Source organism: Balaenoptera physalus (genome assembly GCF_965194825.1).
Source record: "Balaenoptera physalus genome assembly, chromosome: 15".
Lineage (NCBI taxonomy): Eukaryota > Metazoa > Chordata > Mammalia > Artiodactyla > Balaenopteridae > Balaenoptera > Balaenoptera physalus.
In genome coordinates this window covers 65118502-65137836 of record NC_138894.1, presented here as the reverse complement: position 1 = coordinate 65137836, position 19335 = coordinate 65118502, and the positions used below count along the sequence as shown (strand labels likewise).

At 43.6% G+C, this 19335-nt stretch overlaps 1 protein-coding gene across 5 annotated transcripts in view; it reads right to left on the bottom strand.

Moving 5' to 3' along the window:
• SLC8A1 (solute carrier family 8 member A1) overlaps window positions 1–19335 on the bottom strand; it is a 409941-nt gene that overhangs the window by 337860 nt on the left and 52746 nt on the right. For 2 of the 5 annotated variants that reach the window (XM_082427687.1, XM_082427677.1), the window contains exon 1: window positions 11804–12112. The exons of 2 other annotated variants lie outside the window; for them this stretch is intronic. Coding sequence is in view for 1 of the 3 variants with exons in the window: in XM_082427676.1 (XP_082283802.1) it covers window positions 11408–11476 (69 nt within the window). In the remaining 2 variants the exon portion in view is untranslated. Of the gene's footprint in view, window positions 1–11407; window positions 11717–11803; window positions 12113–19335 lie in introns of those variants that run through there. One more of the 5 variants, XM_082427676.1, reaches the window with a different exon arrangement.

Genomic DNA, 19335 nt, shown 5'->3' with positions numbered 1-19335 from the left:
TTTTAGCCTAACAAGTAACTTAATACTTGGCCCTAAAAACAATAAATCAATATTTTTTCGAGAATCTCAACGCAGCCCACAAATTTACTGTCTTGGGGTCAAGACATTAATTTTTAACTGGTAAGTAATCCAAATAAAAGGGAAAACAACACATTCATTCATGGGTTTGTCTGCCAAGTTTTTCTTAGCCACTCGTATGTGCCAGATACCGTGATACAAAGATGAATAAGATAATATCCCCAAAGAAGCTCACATTCTAGTGGGGCCTTACAAGAGTCAAGGAGTGAGTCCCCTTTCTGGAAGACATAACTCTTTCATTACTAGGGAATCACAGAAGAGGGGAGACTTTCCAGGGATTCAGACAGTGAGACCATGACTACACCTGGATGCTCTCAAAGTGGACCACCTAGTTCCCAGGTTAACATATCTGGGGTCTTGGGGTCATACAACCGGGCTTCTAGAAATCTCCAACTGCTCAGCATACAGTCCTGCAATCAAAAGATTTCAAATGTAGTGAATTCCCGGAGGAGGGCCTTGGATCATCTTTTCTGTACGCTGAATCTTTCAGGGGCCTTGTGTTGGACAATAGTTACTATTTCAGGTAATAATTTGGTCACCATCCACCCTGTAGAGAAAGAGCAGCCTTTCTTTGATGTTCAACCTTACACACTGAAAAAAAAAAAAAAAAAAAAATGAGGTCATATGCACGCATTTATTTCTGGGTCACCAAAAAAGATTTCCTACCTAAAAATATCTTCCACACTAGCCTGTTGACATTTCGCCTTCAGACCTTTGTTTCAGTGAAGTATAGCCCTCCTGGTATTTCTAGTTCTAAGAGAGTGGGTCATTCATTCGTTCCTCAAGCACTTATTGAGGGCTTCTATGTGCAAAGCACCAGACCAAACACCGTGGGAAGTACAAAGATGATTGACTCATGGTCCCTGTTCCTGATGAATTTACAGTTCTTCCAGTAATACTTACTCGAATGACCATGAATCGGAGAAAGAATATGGAAAATTCCATAAAAGGAGGGGACTAGAATGATGACAGAAGTCAGACAGAGTGAGGACATTCCAGAAGGCAGCAATGATATGACAAAAGGCATAGAACAATGCTCTTTCAGCTTCAGGTCACCTAAGGATCATCTGGAAAATTCTCTGAAGTGCAGATAGCTGGGCCCTATCATCAGATACACAGTAGCTCTAAGGAGGAACCCCCAAATTTGAATTTTCCCAAGCACCCTAGGTGATTCTGATATGGATGGTCTTGGCATTGGCATGAAGGGTAGAAAGGCAGAACTGGGTAGGAGGAAAAAACTGGCATAAAGGGCATCGGGCATGTTTAGCAAACAAAGACTGGAGAGCAGAGGACTTAAATAAGGTCCTTGATGGAAGGCAGTACCTAAAAATTAGAAGATAGCGTTTGTTGTAACATCAGTAAGTTGTTGATATGAAATAGTGTATCAGATGGGCTCTCACTGTCACAGATTGGGACTCCAGACAGCATCAAAATATGAAGCCCCTTGGTGACTATGTGTGTGAGGTAAGAGAGAAGAGGGTAGAGAAAAATGGACCCTAACAGGAGATCAACAGGGCCCCCCAAAGAGGAGATTAAATCATTGGGAGTAACTTACACGTACTTTGTAATTTTGCCAAGGGTTTGTTCTGCTTTCCTTAAGGAGAAGCAGCTAAGGATGGCTAGGAATCTACACAGACACAGGACAAAGAACCAGATCCACGGAAGTCTTCAGAGACCTTCTAATCAGGTTCCATCCACAAGCCCTGAACAACAGAGGTCAACAATACACAGCAACAAAAACCCCAAACTGGAAGGCTCAGGGGGTGAGGAAAGCTGTGCTCTTTAAATGAGAGGCTCTGTGTGGAGCCTCACCAACTCCCCTGTTCCTTCAAGTCAAGGGTAAATCTTTGCAGTCCCTCTTCTGGCTTTCTAGTCTGCCTCTTGGGACTGGGGATGTTTAATACAGACTCCAATTTCAAGCTATGCGATAGGAACATGCAGATGCCTTTTTAAAAAAAAAATCTTTTTTAATAAGGAAAATACTGGTTATGTGAGCAGAGGCTGGTGAATTTCATCAGCTTTCTCCCTGAGTCATTAAGCTTCATCTCCGAGTAGACTGCTGTTCGGGGGATAGGACCCTATCAACTCGAAGTTTGTAGGTCTTTTAAATTTTCCTGCATAGTCACAAAGCATAATCCTTTAAAGAATAAGATGCTCTTGAGGAGAACAGAAGTAGGAAGTAAAAAGAAATTAAAAAAAAAAAAAAACTCAAGTTGATAGATGCTCACGTAATGGTGACCCTTCATCAATATTCTAAAGTTCCTGACAATATACACAGTGACATGGGTCTAAAACTAGGTGTGTATGTATATACAAAAAATCCATTTTTTAAATGGAAGCAGCTTAAAAAGGAACTAACCAAATTTTTGTTTAGAGAAATAAATTGAGTAGCTTTTTGGGAGGGAAAATATGAACTTTTTACACAAAACCCTGAACACAGTTTATGAAACATATAGTTTCTCTACTAGGTAAGGCATCTAGTGAACATGTCCTTTAAACCAATCCCATACACCTGTATTTGAAGAATTGTTTAAATATTGGCTTATGGCTTATGGTTTTAATGTTGGTAACTATGCCACAACTATTATGTTATTGTCTTTTTGTGATAGGTAAGGATTAGATAGGAGCTTTTGAAAAAGAGAAAAAATTTAGTGGAGAAAGAAATACTCATCATTTAATCATTTCATTAACAAGTGAAGATAGTAACCTGCCTATTAAGTCCTTGCTTAAGCAAGGACTGTTTTCACCAGTATCAATGACTAATGAGAGAACATGCATTCCTTCCTTCATTCAGCAAACACTGAATGTCTATTATGCATCTGGCAAGGTATGGGAGGCTAGAACCATGAACTAATAAACAAGACACAATCTCTCTCTTCCCTGAATTTATTATCTAGCTGGGAAGACAGATGATAGATGTTAATTTAAATTGTTCCAGAAAGAAGCATTTATTTAAATTGTTCCAGAAAGAAGCATTTATTAATTGATAAATGCTATGAAGGAAATACACAGTCCTACAAGAGTCAGTAATGGAGGACCTGACCTACCAGGGTATTAGGGAAGACTTTGCTGATGAAATAACATCTGAGTCAAAACTTTTTAAAAGACACTCAGCAGGAAGCCAGGCTAAAGGTTGCTGGAGTGCAAGGCCTTAGGTTAACACTTATGCAACTACCCTTCTCTGTAATGGGATTACTCACAGACCTACCTTCTTAGATATGCTGGGTGTTGAGATCATGTTTAGAAAATACTAAAAACACCTTCTGTAATTTACATGAGAATTTTCCCCTCTGAGGTCATAGTCATACAGTTGAAATTAATTGCATTCTACCATGCTGCTGGGGGAAATATAGTAGATGGAAGGGTCGTTGGTCTAGGGGCCAAAAGAAATGAGTGCTGGTCTTGGCTCTCACTGGCCAGTCATGTGGCCTTGGACAAGTCATTTTCCCTTTCTCAGCCTGATCTGTAAAATTGAGGAATTTGGCTAGCAACCCAAAGCTATGATATTCTAATCCCTCACTTTGGCATTCAAGGTCATCATCCATAATATGTTGCCTGTCTACCTCCCCAGGTTTACTGTTCCTGGTAGACAACTGAGCTACTAAATAAAAATTACCCAAATATGCACGCTGTTTTTCTTTCTCATGTTTTTCTACCCGTCCTCCATGACCCATCTCGAATGTCCAATTCCCCTTCATTAAAATGCTTTTAGTGCTAGGAAGGCCCCTAAAAGTCATCTAACGTTGCCCCTTCCCCTTTTTCCCCACATGAAAACTCAGGCCATCATAACTTAAAAGACTTTTTCAAAGCCATGCATCTCAGAAGTGACAGAACCAGGCTCTAAAACAAGGTGTCTGAGTTTCTAGGCCAGATCTCTTTCCATGACACCAACCCCTATTGCTGGGTTTCCTGCAGCTCCCTAAGATGGCCTGTGTATCTCTTACAATCTGTGTCTCAAGGGAGGCTCGAGAGGGAGGGGATATGGGAACATGTGTATGCATATGGCTGACTCGCTTTGTTGTGCAACAGAAACTAACATGGTATTGTGAAGCACTTATACTCCAGTAAAGATCTATTAAAAAAAAAAAAGGGGGGGGGCTTCCCTGGTGGCGCAGTGGTTGAGAATCTGCCTGCCAATGCAGGGGACACGGGTTCGAGCCCTGGTCTGGGAAGATCCCACATGCCACGGAGCAACTAGGCCCGTGAGCCACAACTACTGAGCCTGCGCATCTGGAGCCTGTGCTCCGCAACAAGAGAGGCTGCGACAGTGAAAGGCCCGCGTACCGCAATGAAGAGTAGCCCCCGCTTGCTGCAACTAGAGAAAGCCCTCGCACAGAAACGAAGACCCAACACAGCCAAAAATAAATAAATTAATTAATTAATTTAAAAAAAAAAAGAGTTGGCAAACTATGGCCAACAGGTCATATTTAGCCCACCACCTGTTTTTATAATGTCTATTTAATTTGTTTTTACATTTTGAAATGATTGACAAAAATTTTAAAAAGCAATATTTCATGACGTGAAAATTATATGATGTTCAAATTTCAGTGTAAATAAACAATCTCTTACAGAACACAGCATGTTCACACATTTAAGTATCGTCAAGGGCTTTCATGCTACAACAGCAGTGTTGAGGAGCTGTGACAGGCTCTGTGGGCCACAAAGCCAAAAATATTTACTATGTAGCCTTCAAAAAACAGCTTTGTGACCTTTGGTGTAGTCATTATGTATGCCCTTATCTTCGAGCTCTCCATGGCGACCGTCGCAATTAGCACGTGCACATAAAGGCGCACAGGTGCTCTCTCACTGGTCATCTCTCAAGTAGTAAGGACCAATCCTCACTGAGCACTGATATGCCAGAAGCAGTTCCAAATGCTTTACAAGTATTAATGCATTATTCCTCACAAAAACCCCATAAGGCTCTTTACTACTATTACTCCCATTTCATAGATGAAGCAAATGAGGCACAGAAAAGTTAAGGATCCTGCACAATGTTAAATATGCCATTTGTTGAATTCAAACAAATATTAAAACCAACATGATACGCCTGCTGACCTCAGAGAACTTTGGTCTGAGTACCATAGGGCACTTCACTGCATTTGTCAATATCCTCGATATAGAAGCAAAGTCATAGTTTTCTTTCCACCTGAGGAAATCGTTGCTAGACATCCACGCACTCCTGAGGCCAGAAAACACAGGCACATTTCTAGAGGGCTTCTATATTATCAAAGAAAAAAGGGAGATGTAACTTTGGTGAAATGACTTCAGAGTCATAGATCTAGATTCAATTATGTCCCATTTCACTCTTATTGAGTCATTTAATTTCACATGGCCTCCATTTGCTTATTTGTTGATAAAAAAACTAGATGATCTCTGATGTGTCTTCCAGTGCTAGCTATGGGTCTAAGGAGCACGAGCACTGATAGGGAGAAGTTCTGAAAAAGGGCCAGGGGCAGCTGCATGGCCAGGAGAAGAGAGTGAGGAGTTAAGGGGGGGGCGGGGAAGAGTCACCAACTGTGCCCAACATCAACTCACAAATTTCAGCTCCAGGGGGCTCACATCCCCCACCATTTGAAAGGCAGATGGTTTTGGAAGAGTGACGACCTGCACCTTCTGAGGGACATGTGACAGATGACTGAGTCCCTCCCCAAGCTCTATCCTTTTGCCCCTGGCTGATGCCACTCACTTTGGGGGCACTACCATGGTGCAGAGATGAAGTGGAGGTTGGCGTGTAGAGTAAGCAGACCGATTCTCTAAACATGCTGAAACTGGGTGCTATACATTGAACAGAGCAGAGCCAAAGGGCGCTCTGGGTCCTGTGCGTTAAGGGGAAGCAGAAGTGAGGAACTGGAGAAGCTTAAGGGAGAAAGCATCAGAGCCATCCGGTGCTCAAGAAAGAAAGAGAAACCACCTGTGATGGCCCAGAAAATACAACCATCAAATATAAGGTCTGTTCCTTGCTTCACCCCTCAGACTGATACAGCTTCTCTCCTCCAAGGCATGCTGGAAATTCATCATCAATTTTGGGTTCCCGTGTAAAATACACGTGAGCAATGATTTATGCTAGCATCTGTTCCAGATCCACAGTTCCCATGGCATGGTCCTAACTGGGACATGCAGCTAGCTTGAAGTCTGGAAATGGCCCTAACCTTGCTCCGGGGTGGTCCTTGTCATAAATTAGCTGGGGCTGGTTTACATGTTTTAAAAATAGCGAGGCTTTATTTATTTGCAAAGTCCTTTCACTCTTTGAGAACCAACTAAAATGCCTCCTCCTCCTCCATGAAGCCTCTTCCAGTGTTCTCTTCTTCCTCTCAACTCTAAAGCACTGGGCTCATTAGACAGCTGCAGCCATCTACCTCACTCAGCCCAGTGTTTAGGTGCTCTAGACCGTACATCCCTAAGAACAGGGAACACAGCGCAGAGAGCATGTTTTGCGCATGGCTTTGAAACAGCCTCAAAAACGGGTACCATCACCTATTCACTCCTGGACAAGTTATTTAACTGAGCCATAGTCTTCATCTTTAAGTCAAGATCAGGATGCTTTCCTGCAACGGTGTTAAGTGAGAAAACATGTACAAAGTGCTTAGACTGATGTCTGGAACATAATAGGTGTTCAGCAAACATCACATAACTCTTCAGCATCTGCCTTCTCTGAAAAGCCCAGCGCAGTGCCTTGCATACACTGAGTGCTCAATAAATATCACAGTTGGGTTGAAGAAAATTGCTGAATCACTCTCTTGTCTCTTTGACTTCATTTCACATTAGATTCAACCAGGAAATTATTAAATTATTCTGACTTCACATGCAATGACATCTACAGAGTGATGACTTTTTCTGTCTTTTCTAAAAAATTAAGATGGACTCTAATATTTACATTCATGTTTCTATGTCTATTACATATGCCAAAAAACATTTGTCTGAACGAGTATCACACTAGTGTTCTAGGTTACTGGTATGAATATTCCAAAATGATACAGTAGAAGCCATTCAAGACTTTAAGCATATGATTTCACACTACAGGACATATTTCACCCATTTCTCAGAAGAGTAAATTTTCAAGAAAAATCAAATTTTTGTTACCTTTGCTGACCCAGAAGTAAAATTTCAGGGTGACAGTTTATCTTTGCCTCTGTCTGGCTACTCTCTACACCCCCCACCCCACCCCACTTCAGCAGCCCGGTTCCCGGGTACTTCCCCATCAGAATGGCCCTCTGGGGGCACTAACTGCACAGCAACCCATTTCAAACTTCTTTCACTTCCTCTGCATCATCCCGTGTTCCAGCCCTCAGGACTTTTCTGCCAGCTGATCTGATAAACCAATCCAAGTTAGTAAATGAACAGATGCGAATAGTTTGTGAGAATGAACGGTAGCTCTTTCCTAGGTAATCTCATCGCATTCTATTAGGGATCTACTAGATAGAATTACTTCATTCAAATGAATGTCTCTAATAGTGAGAATTTCTGATCCTACATTGGTGGAAGGATAAATGCTTTGAATCCAGGGATGTTTTGTGCTTCTCACATCACTTTCTAGACAGCTGCCTATAACATACTTGCCCCTGATCAAAAACACACTTCCATCACTTCAGCTGCTTTCCATCACTTCAGGACTTTTCTCCTTCCCTACATTCTCCTCCTCCTCCTGAAATTGGCTAGAAAGTTTCAGGTAGAGAGAAAATGGGATTCTCGTGAACCTTGGTCTATCCTGTTACTTACTATGTACTCTTGGCTGCGCCGATCAAAGGACAATCACAAATGTAGACATAAAACACTTAGGGTTCAAAACATAGTTGACAACAAAGAGAGCCTACAACAAACACTTGAGGCCTCAAGGTCTGCGAGCAACTGTCTTCCAAGTTGAGTCAACACACTAGAAAAAGATGCCTAGTCTCATTTGTATTCTCAACTGCTTGTGAGGAAATCATGCCAGTAAGAGTAGTTCACCCTAGGAGTCTCCAGTTCATTAAATGAGCTGCTTGATTTACAAACCCTATTGAGAACCTAATCATTGATTAGTTGTTTTCAAAATATGTGTTGTATATCTTTTGCGAAGTGTCTGTGGCGTGTGTGCGTGTGTGCGCGCACGTGTACGCATGTGCCCTTTGGCCTGCATGGGCCTGTGTGTGTGTGTGTGTGTGTGTGTGTGCGTGCGTGTGAGAGGCTGAGGAGGGAGAGAGGGAGGCAGGAAGAGAGAGAAAGAGAGAGAGGACAGATGCAGACACATTCACGCACAGGTATCTTTTGGGAGAGAAAAAAAGAAAACTGAAAATAATCCCACTGCACTTAATGAGGCCCCACCGGACTAGCCCTGAGTCTAAATCAGAATCTCAGAGGCAAGACTCTGAAAGCTCACTTTCCCAGAACCCAGTCAGTCCATCTCAGTGGGTCAGAGAACACCTGACATTTACTTCCACTAAATCTCGAGGACATCTCCAGGGGATAGACCTCCCTTTGTTCAGAGAGAAAATTGGAAGCAGCAAGTTCAGCAACCTACTGCCTTCGTTAGCACCAATAACCACTGAAAATTAGAACCTAAGTGCTATATAGGCAGCTGAGGGAATGGATTCTGAAATCTAGGGAAAGTCAGGGAGAACATCTGCCACAAGAGGGAGCAGGAGAATTTGATCAGATGGGAGACTGTTTGGTAGAGGTTATGATGAGAGGTCTGACCATGAGGTATGGATGATATTGGAAGACGTTTTGACAAGACATTTATCCCTTAGAGGAAAAAAAAAAAAAAAAGAGGATGGAAGGATCTGGAAGAAGTGAGATCTCAGCACCCTGATTCCTAAGTTGTTAGCAAATGTAAAGCAACAATTTAATTTTTAGAGAAAAGCAACATACAGCAAAAATATCAAGCATGCAAGATATGTGCTCTACCATCCTCTTTTAATTGTGTATTTCTTTTTCCAGATTTAATTTCTATTTCAATTTAGATCTTGTTTATTTCCATGCTGATGGGGCAGACTGCTTGCTTCTTACCTACATGCTTTTCTTCCTCTACCTGAAGTCATCACGGAGAAAGGGCCTCTGTTACTGAATTGCAACACGAAAATCAGATGGTACAGTCCTAAAATGCACTTACTTTGAGAAAAACCCATCCATGAGCTAAATGCGTGCTTTGTACTTGCTTTAAAGGGGGAATGCAACTTCGTTGGATCTACAGAGCTTTTCTCACCATTTATTTTGTCAAAGAAACAGACTAAGTACGTACAGGGAAGGAACTATGCGTTTACTTTGCAAGATAAATAAAAGTCTATTTTTGTCTGATAAAAAACATGTTAAATATAGCTTCCTAACAAAATGCTGAAGCTCTCTTGGAATATTTTACTTTCAAAACATAGTAAGTTTGAAAGAGCAATTAATGTAATTCCTGCAAATAGTCCTGTAGGTGTTACTGGCTATACACTTCACCTTCTTTTTGCAATTTCACCTTCTTTTTGTAATTTCATTTGGAGTTAAAGCACTGCTAGGGCTACGCATTTTTCTTTCCTTTCATGGTCAACAAAAGGGTTATCTAGTACTTAATCCAAAAGGATACAGTAGAAGCCATTAAATAGTAATGATAAAGTAAATAGAAAGATAGACAGTAGGTAGGTAGGTAGACAGATACACAGATAGATAGATATAAAGCACAGCCTTCATATTCTTTTAATTTGTTACTCCTCTTCCAGCCCTGCTAAGCTTTTAAGACAGAGTAAAGGAAGTCTGATTGTCATGGACACTTACATTCTTTGCTGTCCCTGCACAGCTCAATAGTGAATAACAGTTTACCTCTGTCCAGTTTTTTTTTTTTTCTTTTTCCCTAGGAATTAATCATATTTAACAAAACAGCCAGTTTAGGGGGAAAAAATTAAGGCTCCTTTTTTAGTAGGTGGGAGAAATCATAGCTAAAGAGCCCTCAGATCCAAATGGAATCCTTCAAGGCAGAGTCCCTAAAATGAAAACCATTTAAGACAACACATACTGCTTCTGATGAAATAAGTGGATCTTTCCCCACCTTCTCACTCTCAAGGCCCCAAAGATGGAGCGAGCTAGCTCTCTCTTCCTTCCTCCTTTTTTTCACGCGAGACTAACCTCACAATCAAGCAAGTTTAGCAAACCCATAGAGGTAAATTCAAGTAACACAGGATTTGAAAGAGGAGCCTCAAAGCAGTCATTCCTATTCCGGCTTTTGTTTTCTTTTCTGAAATGAATGAAACATCTAAATACATTTTCCTCCCTCTTTTCCTGACTTGCTGCACAAGTAGCTCTGAGAAAGAGAAAACGTGTGCGTGAGTGAGTGTGTGTGTGTGTGTGTGTGTGTATGTTGGGGAGTGTGGGTGGGAGCTATGCTTTCAGAATCCCCTCCTGGTTGCTCCCCATTTCCCTTAGGAAATCTTCATACAGATGCTAGACTCTGGATGTTCAGTTGCTCCTATTTGGAGAGACCCAAGCTATGCCTTTAACCAGATCTGATCAGACTCTCCACCTACTCTACTAGCTCCTCCATGATGGGGATGCCTGTACTGTCTTTACATCCGTCATTTTTAAAAAGCTTCTTCCACTTCACCTCCTACTGATTTTTTTTTTTTCTTTTTTTAGTCTTTACACCTCCAGCAGGACAAAGTTTGTATTGTTATAGTCACAACCACTAGCGGCTGACTACCAGTAGACAGCGCCAGCAAGGGAGCCAGGCAAAGAGGGGTTAAACAAATACCTAGTGCAAAGCAGGACTTTCTTTCCAGCGGCTGCGGACACCACGCACATTGCTTTCTTCACAGAATTCTTTGTTAAATTTGATCACTCTGCTCCCAACCCAACCACTGCCACTTTGTCTGGAGAGGGAAATACGAATTGCCAGCCCAAGCCATTCATCAGTCAACAGAATCCATAAGGGAAGGGGGATTTGAAAAACCAAGGAGGCACACATACTATATTTTTAAAAGCATCGCCTGGGTGGATTTGGTTTCTGTAGCCTACTGTCCACCCATAAGACCTCCCTCTTCTTCATTAAGGAGGAGCCAAGAAGGATATCCTCACGTCTCAGAACACAGACCATTTCCCCAAGAGCCAGCGAAGCTCCAGAGGCAGATAATGCAGCGACAAAGTTCCCTTCGAATCTCCTGGGGAAAGACGCCTCTGCGCGCAGGATCCCCAACGCACTCGGGCTGGGTGCCCAGAGACTGGGACCCTGCAGCCCACTCCCCCGCCGCCTCTCTCCCTTGTCTGTCCCCCCGCCCCGGCCACACCTCCCTCCTCTCCGCAGTCGATGCTGAAGGAGCACCCAGGGCTGGCCGGAAAAGAGGAGACTCGCGAGTGTGGCCTTGGGGAAGACCCCAGGGATTACCGGGAGGACGGGTGACCGCGGAGCAGAGCCCAGTGGGTGGGGACGCCTGGATCCCCAGCAGCGCTGCATTCCGGGTGGACTTCGCTCTTCGCGCCCTGAATCCTTAAGCCCAGCGCGGTGCAGGGCGCAGCATCTCTCCTCAGCAGCCCTTTCTTGCTCCGGCAGCCGGCACTGGCAGGCGGGCACCCTCAACGACCAGACGCACCAGCCAGAGCAATTTCACTCCCCGAGAAGCGCGGACACCCCCAGAAAATGGGTGGGGACACACACACATACACACACAATTTAGGAGCTGGTCCTTTGCCAAAGCGGAGGGAAGTGTAGCCTTCTGAACAAATGGAAAACAGTTGGCGGTATCTGACCAAATCCTTTCTGCTGCCCTTCCGAAGATCCTACCTGGTTTGGGGGAGTGCGGCTGGATCCTTCCCCCGTTCCTCCACGCTAGTAGGAAAGACGGCGCACTCCCTCCTTTTAAATAGCTCCCGAGCTGGGAAAGGTCGCTCCCATCTTCGGGGGGAAGCACAAAGCGGGCGGCGGCGGGCAAGCTCCCGTGCAGCGCCGGCGCGAGCAGGAGCGTCGGCGGCGGCAGGCAGCCGGTGCGCGCGGGCGGGAGGCAGCGCGGAGGCCGGGAGGCTGGGAGGGCCGGGGCCCGGGCGGCGCGCGCGCTCCGCTCCCCTCCCTCCCTTCCTCCCGCGCACACTCGCCCGCCCGCCCGCCGCCCGCAGCCTCGCACTCGCTCTCACGCGCGCTCCGCCCCGCCGCCGCCGCCGCCGGCGCCCCGGCCCCCCGCGCGCCCCCACCCCGGCGGCCTCGGCCACCGCGGGCGAGCGGAGCCGGCGCGTTTCTGGAGCTCCGGGCGGGCGGGGAGCAATTCCAGCGTCCCAGCCTCGGCCGCGGAGAAGGTTTCTCGACGTCCTCCCGGCTCTCGGCCCCGCAGTGCGTCCCGGCCGCACGCTAGCGCTTTCCCCGGCGCCCAGCCCATGGAGTACACGCGCAGACCGACGCTGCAACTTTTCTTTGCCACCTTCCTCCCCTCACCCACAGACAGAACCGCCACCCCGGCTCGCCCACCCGTTTCTCACCTCTGAAATTGTTCAGCCAGATATATCTTTCTTCCTCCACTTTCTATCCCCCCGCTAAAGGAAGCTTTCTTTTAGCAGAGGGATCCGGGGATGTATCAATGATTTTCTCTGAAATCCTAACTCCGTGTTTTTCCTACTTATCAGACCTGCACAGCAATACGCTGGCTAGGAGCTGCTGACACAAGCAGATAAGGATTGCAGTGGGGGGGTTGGGGGGGCGGGGGGAGGGGGGGCGGGGGGGTTGTTAATTCCCCAGCCAAGAACTCCAAAAGATTCTCCCTTTCGGTATTTCCCTCAAAGATTGCAGCTCACTTGGGAATAAAGACCAAGAGGCTGCTTAATGTGAAAGCCCTGCAGCTTTTAAAACTACAGAGAGGAGTAAAAGCTGAGCATTAAGGTTAAGTTGGGAGAGATCTAATGCAGCAATCGACGAACCATTCATTGCCCTTTCCAAGAGAAGCATTATCATTGCCAATACATCACTTCGCCATAATTAATAAAGGAGCATTGCACCAGGCCCTTGCTCTCTTGACAGCTCATTCATCCTTACAAATCCTTAATGACTTGGCAGGATGAAAGGCTAGACCCGCTGTGGAGTTCACAGACCTGACTGCACATCAGACACACCTGGGAAGCGAGTTAAAAATGCAGATTGTAGCTTCCTATCTTGAGACTCTGATGTAGCTCTCAAGGTGGGCTCCAAGTTTGTATTTTTAAAGCACGAGTTGATGTTCGCCCCTGGTGTGGTTTGCTAAAGTGTGGGGCATCAGGGGCAGCTATGTGGAGGGTGAGCGTGGGAGGGAGACCAAAGTACTAGACAGAAAGTTAAGTTTCCTAATAGAGTTTTCCCCCGTACTTACAGCGCAGCTCTGGGCAGCCAGGCCACAGAAAAAGAGAGATTCGGACTCCAGGAATCCCGCTGTTTGACTATGAGGCAAAGAGCAGGGGAATGGGAAAAGTAGCCCTCCTCTGCCTCTTTGCCGGTGGCTCTCAACCTCTGACTGCACCTCAGAATCTCCTGGGGAGCTTTTAAAAATCCCAGCGCTTAGGCCACACCCCAGACAGAGTAGCTTGGAATCTCTGGGGGTGGGACCTGGGCATCAGGAATTAATTTGAAGTTTCCCTGGTTGGTGCCTGTGTGTAACCAAGGCTGAGAATCATGTTCGTGGCCAATGCTCCTCAAACATGAATGCATAGATGAATCACCTGGAGATTGCAGTTTCTTATGCAGTAGATCTGAAACAGGCCTGTTATCTGCATTTCTAGCAAACTCACAAGTGATGGTGGTGCTTTCTGAATGAGATGGCTTTTTAATGAGCAGGGGTTTGGTACATCATCCTAGTGGTTGTGGACACTCAGCTTGACGGAGGAAACTCCGAGCTTCTTCTTGTCTTGTATATTCCCAGGAATCATTCTTCCCTAAGAACATTTTCCTTTTCTCTGCAATGAATTAAACTTTCTTGCAAGCCACTCTCCACGCAAACGTTTTGTTACACTGCACTGACTAATGGGTGTGAACAGAATGACATGTGGGGAGACGCAGGTCACCACCTCTCCGTTAGCGTTATGTCCTCAGCCAAAAATTACGTAGGGTCCTGACTTCAAGAGAGTGTGAGAGGCAGACATTTGGCTCACACTCAAGGAAAGGGGCTTGGAGAGACAGGTGGCTGCTTTGTAAATGACATTGAGAAAAGCATATAACTAAAGACTCCACCCATAGGAAATAGGACAAAGCTAACTGAAGGGATTGAATGGAAGAGCTAAATGAAATTGTGAGTGGACTACATCTCATTGGAACGGATTTAGTAGAAAGGGTGAGGCCTGTTATTGCTATTATGGACCACTTAGTGAAAGCACAGATTTTCTTGAAAGTGTAAGCATGCTTGTGACACGGAGTGATAAAAGCCCTGTTCTTAAATGTCTATATTCCAGTGGTGCCCAAAATCCATCTTGTCGGCAGCTGAGAAGGCATTAAGATGACATCTTGGTTCTCTTTATTCCTCTTTTTTTTTTTTTTCCAATTTAGACTGATATTTAGGTTAATTTGGATATTTGAGGAAAACAAACTACATGAAGTAGTTTTCTCTATTACCTAGAACCGTTAAAAGGTAGCCTAGTACCTAGTGATTTGGCACCATTTTTGATTTGGCTCAATTTCTGACCCCCTAATTTTTTTTTCCTTTCATTTCTCATTAAAGGCATTTTTATAAGGGTTCCAGGGCCCTGAGGGAAATCAAACCCTTTGCTCCCTCCTAAATGTCATACATGACTGGATTCTTATTACAAGAATTATCAAAGGCTACATCACTGGCACAAAGCTCTAGGTAAGGAAACAGGCTGCTACAGGCTCTGACTTTGGAAAGAAAAAATATTGTATGTAGGAAGGTGGTGATTTACATTCCAATGGCAACACTGTTTCCTAATTTATTCTTGCATATTGATTGCCATTCTTTCCTTTGGACTTAAGAATCAGTTATGGGCCTCCACTGTTATCTAGCCAAAGCAGTTGGCATGACCATTTTGCAGACTACACAGGGATATCACTAAGAGTTGATATATTCTAAAGGTGCTTCACATTTTCATGAACTATTTCCCTGGAAACCTTCAGGGGATCTTTTAGCAAACTCATTTTCAAACCAAATGAAAATATTGTGAATTAGGCCAGTCTAAAGAAAAATTAGACATGTGATCAGGGGTACCCCAAATTTTACTTTTAATATTTAATATTGTATTAAAACAGTCAACACTTTTTCATCATGGGGAAAACAAGTACTCCGTTGTAATTCCTTTCACTTTTACAGTACTTTGAATTACTTAGGTCAGAGGTACCATCGTTGTTTTGTTTTGATTTTTCACTTCTTGGAGCTCCTTCAGTGTGTTAATATAGCTCTAGTTTATTCCCACCTCATTTCCTACTCTGCCCATCTTCACCACTCACCTATCTGCTCCTTCATGGGTTCAGTCTGATACTGATTTCTACATAAGAAAAAAAGCATTATAGCATCTGCAGCCTGGCCAGCAAGAGAGTGGAGCTTAGCATTAGCTATTTTTCCATACCCAGGAACCTCAGTGGAACCGCTGGACCAGGTTTTGTTTGCTGTTGATTGGATCCTGGGTTTGCTTCAAGGGTGACTGTGGGGATTCTTGGTGACTTCTAAGTGCTACTGTTCCTCCTCCCTGGGGTCTTGTTCCTGAAATTAAATTTTTGCTTCTCTGTTTTGTTTTGACCAGTTGAACCCCATGTATACAGTGGCCCTACTGGTGGGTGGAATCAGCCTTCCCGGTAGACTCAAAGTTATAACCCATCCTTCCTCAGTGCTCCGTCACTGTAAAGTCACCCACTTCCTCTGAATTTGTCACAGTCTTTGGACACCAGAGGTCTTCACTTCTGCATTTCAGGAACTTATAGTCAACAGTTGGGTTTGTGCAAAATCCTGACACTTTCATTTTCCATTTCTGCCCCTTAGAACATTGAGGACATTAGTTTGTACCCCAAGACCTTATCAGTGATGAGGTTACCAGTCAGTAACTCAATGGCAGAATCATTATCTAGATCAACTAGTGGGTCAGAAAAGAACAGAGACTGGCTAAGAATTAAGGCTTTGGAGTCATACTATCTGGGTTTGGATCTCACCTCTGGCTATATGACCTTGGGAAGTTTTTTAACCTTTGTGTGTCACAATACCTTTGTCTGGAAATCCTAGATCACAAATCGCTTTCAAGAAATTATGAAAAGTATAAAATGTATATAATGTGCTTGACATAGTTCCTGATCATAGTAATTACTCAATGTTGTTGTTATTGGTAAATTTCCATAAAAATGATACCCATAGAGTAAAAAATATTCTATATAATTGGGTTCAACATAATCAGGCCATCTCATTACTAATAACGATTATGCTAAGGTTTTTGTTATGCAGAATTCTATACAATGAGTAATCCAGGAAAGTAGATGCCCCTACAGTACGAGAGTACTTTCCCTCTCTGTAATGAAAGAAGCTGCTTGTGCACTTTCTGATTTTGTAAGTACAGAGTGTGGTTACGTGATCAATAAAGGGGGTACCGCATTCTTGCCGGATCACAGTATTTCTTTTCCTATATGTTCCTCTTTTCCTATGATCCCCTCTCTATTATAACCTGAGGGTTTAATTTCCAATAGAGCCATTTTAAACAAATACCACTCCGAGGAAGATTTTGTTTGTCACATTAGTTTTCTTAACAGGGGACCTTATCTAGAGGACAGAAACTTTTTTACTAAGTTTGCACAAACTCAACATTGATTCAAGGACCCCATCAATAGGGATTCAAGACGAAATCCCTGGGGTCCTCTGTACCAGGAAGTTGTTCCCTGCAATCCAGTTCTGAAGCAATGTCCCTGAGAGATTGTACTTTAGGTTTTTCAGTAAATCTCCTTTCTTTGGCATTGTCTGTGATATATAGCTCTCTCACTGCATCTTCAGTTGCTGGTCACTGATTAGAATCTTCTGAAAACTGCCAGTGTTTTAGTGGTGACCACAGTGCCCGGACAGTTGCCCTTGAAAATGGTCATAACCAAGATACCTAAGGGGAAAATGGACTGAATTTATGGATGTCTTAATCCACGGTTTTAATGCTGTTGACTCTGCTACCACTGGAAGTGTCTGGAAGTAATGAAACTATATGCTCTTGTTTCTTTAAAAATTCAGAATCTTACATAGCGTGACCTAAAGAGTCCGTAGCAGTTACAAGTAAGAAAAGTTCAGAAACTACATACTATTTTCCCTTTCTTTTAAAATGTTATCCTGTCACACAAAAGTCTTAGCCATCTTTGGATTTGTTTAAGAATTTCTGAGTGCAGACCAAAATAAATGTTAGTTGTGTAGATATTAAAATTATTTATTAAAATTGTTTGACATCTACAACCTAAATTTTAGATAAGAAATCCTTATGAGCTAAGGAGGGAATATGATTACCCTCATTTTACAAGTTGAGAAAGTACAAAGAGATTTGCCCAATACTGGCTGCACATAAGTATCAGTTGTGTTGTTTCAAAATAATACTGAAGCCCAGGTCCACCCTTGGAGATTTTGTTCCCACTGGTCTGAAGTGGAGTACGGGTACTGGCATGTTTTTAAGTTCCCTGGTTGGTTCTAGGTTCAGCCAGAGCCGAGAACCATGGGCCTAGGATCAAATAGCTAATTAGCGGTAAAGACAAGTGAAAGAAGTCCCCTTACATCTGCCATAATGCTATTTCTATTCTGCTGCTGCATCGAACATTGGTATTTAACAGAGTATAAAAATGGGAACGCTTCTTGGAAATTTAAGGGAACTTAGAAATGTTTAAGGGCCTTTTATGAGTCTCTAAGAGACACAGGTGGGTATTGTAATTGACCTGACAAAGATAGATGAGCAGATTGGAACAGATGATCAAGAAAGCCAAGTCCAAGACTGCGGGGCCTCTGTCTCTCTTTTTGAGCTGTCAGACCCCAGCATCTAGAGCAGTTTTTGGTTCATAGTAGATGAATTAATAAAACACATACTGTCCCCTATAGGGGGACTGGCCTATGTGGACAAAAGATGCGCTTGGGTTATAGGGTAAACACTTTGGCCCCTGTCCAGTGCAAATTGCAACTTAATAGCTATCATCTCCTCCTAGCTGCAGTGCAGGCTGTAGTCAGCAACTGACATGGTCACCATATCCACACCCACAGTCCTGCCTGGCCACCTGCTCTGTGATGACAGACAGATTGTCTGTGACATTGCAGGAGACCAGACTACAAGAGATGGCAATCTGACCGAGCCTCAGGCTTGCGCCGGTAAGCTGACCCCTTGTCAGTTATCTCAGCAATTAATTACTTATAAGCTCTTGTTTGACCCAGTTTGTAAGCATGTCAGAGAATCTCTTATTTCCTGTTATCTTTAGGCATGTATTGTGTAGATATTGACTTACATTTTCTTTTTTTCTTTTCCAAAAATCAGGGAATCAATGAAGTTGCTGAGAGGTTCAAAATCAGTCATTAAGCAACTCTAATTAAAAGCAAAAAGCTGGGGAGAGCAGAGACAAAACACAGTTGAAAAGAGTCATATTAATTCATTTTTTTGGTACATTCCTTCATGGATTCATTCAAAAAATATTTATGAGGATCTACTCTGGGCCAGGCACTGTCCCAGATACTTAAGATACAACAGTGAAAACATCAGTAAAAGTTCCCACCCTCCTAGGACTTACATTCCATTAGAAAAGCAGGCAGTAAGCAAAATAAACAAATTAACCCATAGGGTTATCAGATGGAGACACTGCCATGAAAGAAATGAAGCAGGGAAAGCAAGATAGAGACCGCGTGGGGGAAAGCACTAGTTTAGGTGGTCAGTTTTGCAGAGATCTGAGTTAAGATTGCTCATTAACAATACAATTCCTTTTTTGAGAGTCCCAGACTGATGAAATGATAGAGCACAGTGCTTTGTTTGATCATTTGTTCCTGCCCTGAGTTGAGGTTCCTTTAGGAATTCCCACCTCAGAGCCCCCAGACTTTGTCAGGGCTAGCTGCAAAGACCTAGTCACACAGCTTGCACCTCTGCAGTCACGAGCATGTATATGTGATATAGACCCAAGAGTTGTTCCAAAAGGCACGACTGCTCCCAGAAGCTGCACATACAACGGTTGCATTCCTTCCAAGGCAGAGTTGCTGCAAGAATTCTGAGTTCCCCTTTGGTTTAATTTAAAGAATAGCATATAATGACTGCATCTGGATGGCAAACATTACACAAGTGAGATCTCATGGGTAAACCTCTTGCCACAAAATTAACAGATCTGGTGAGGAGGGAGGGACGTCACTTATGTGTAACTTAATGATGGTTCCGGTGCTT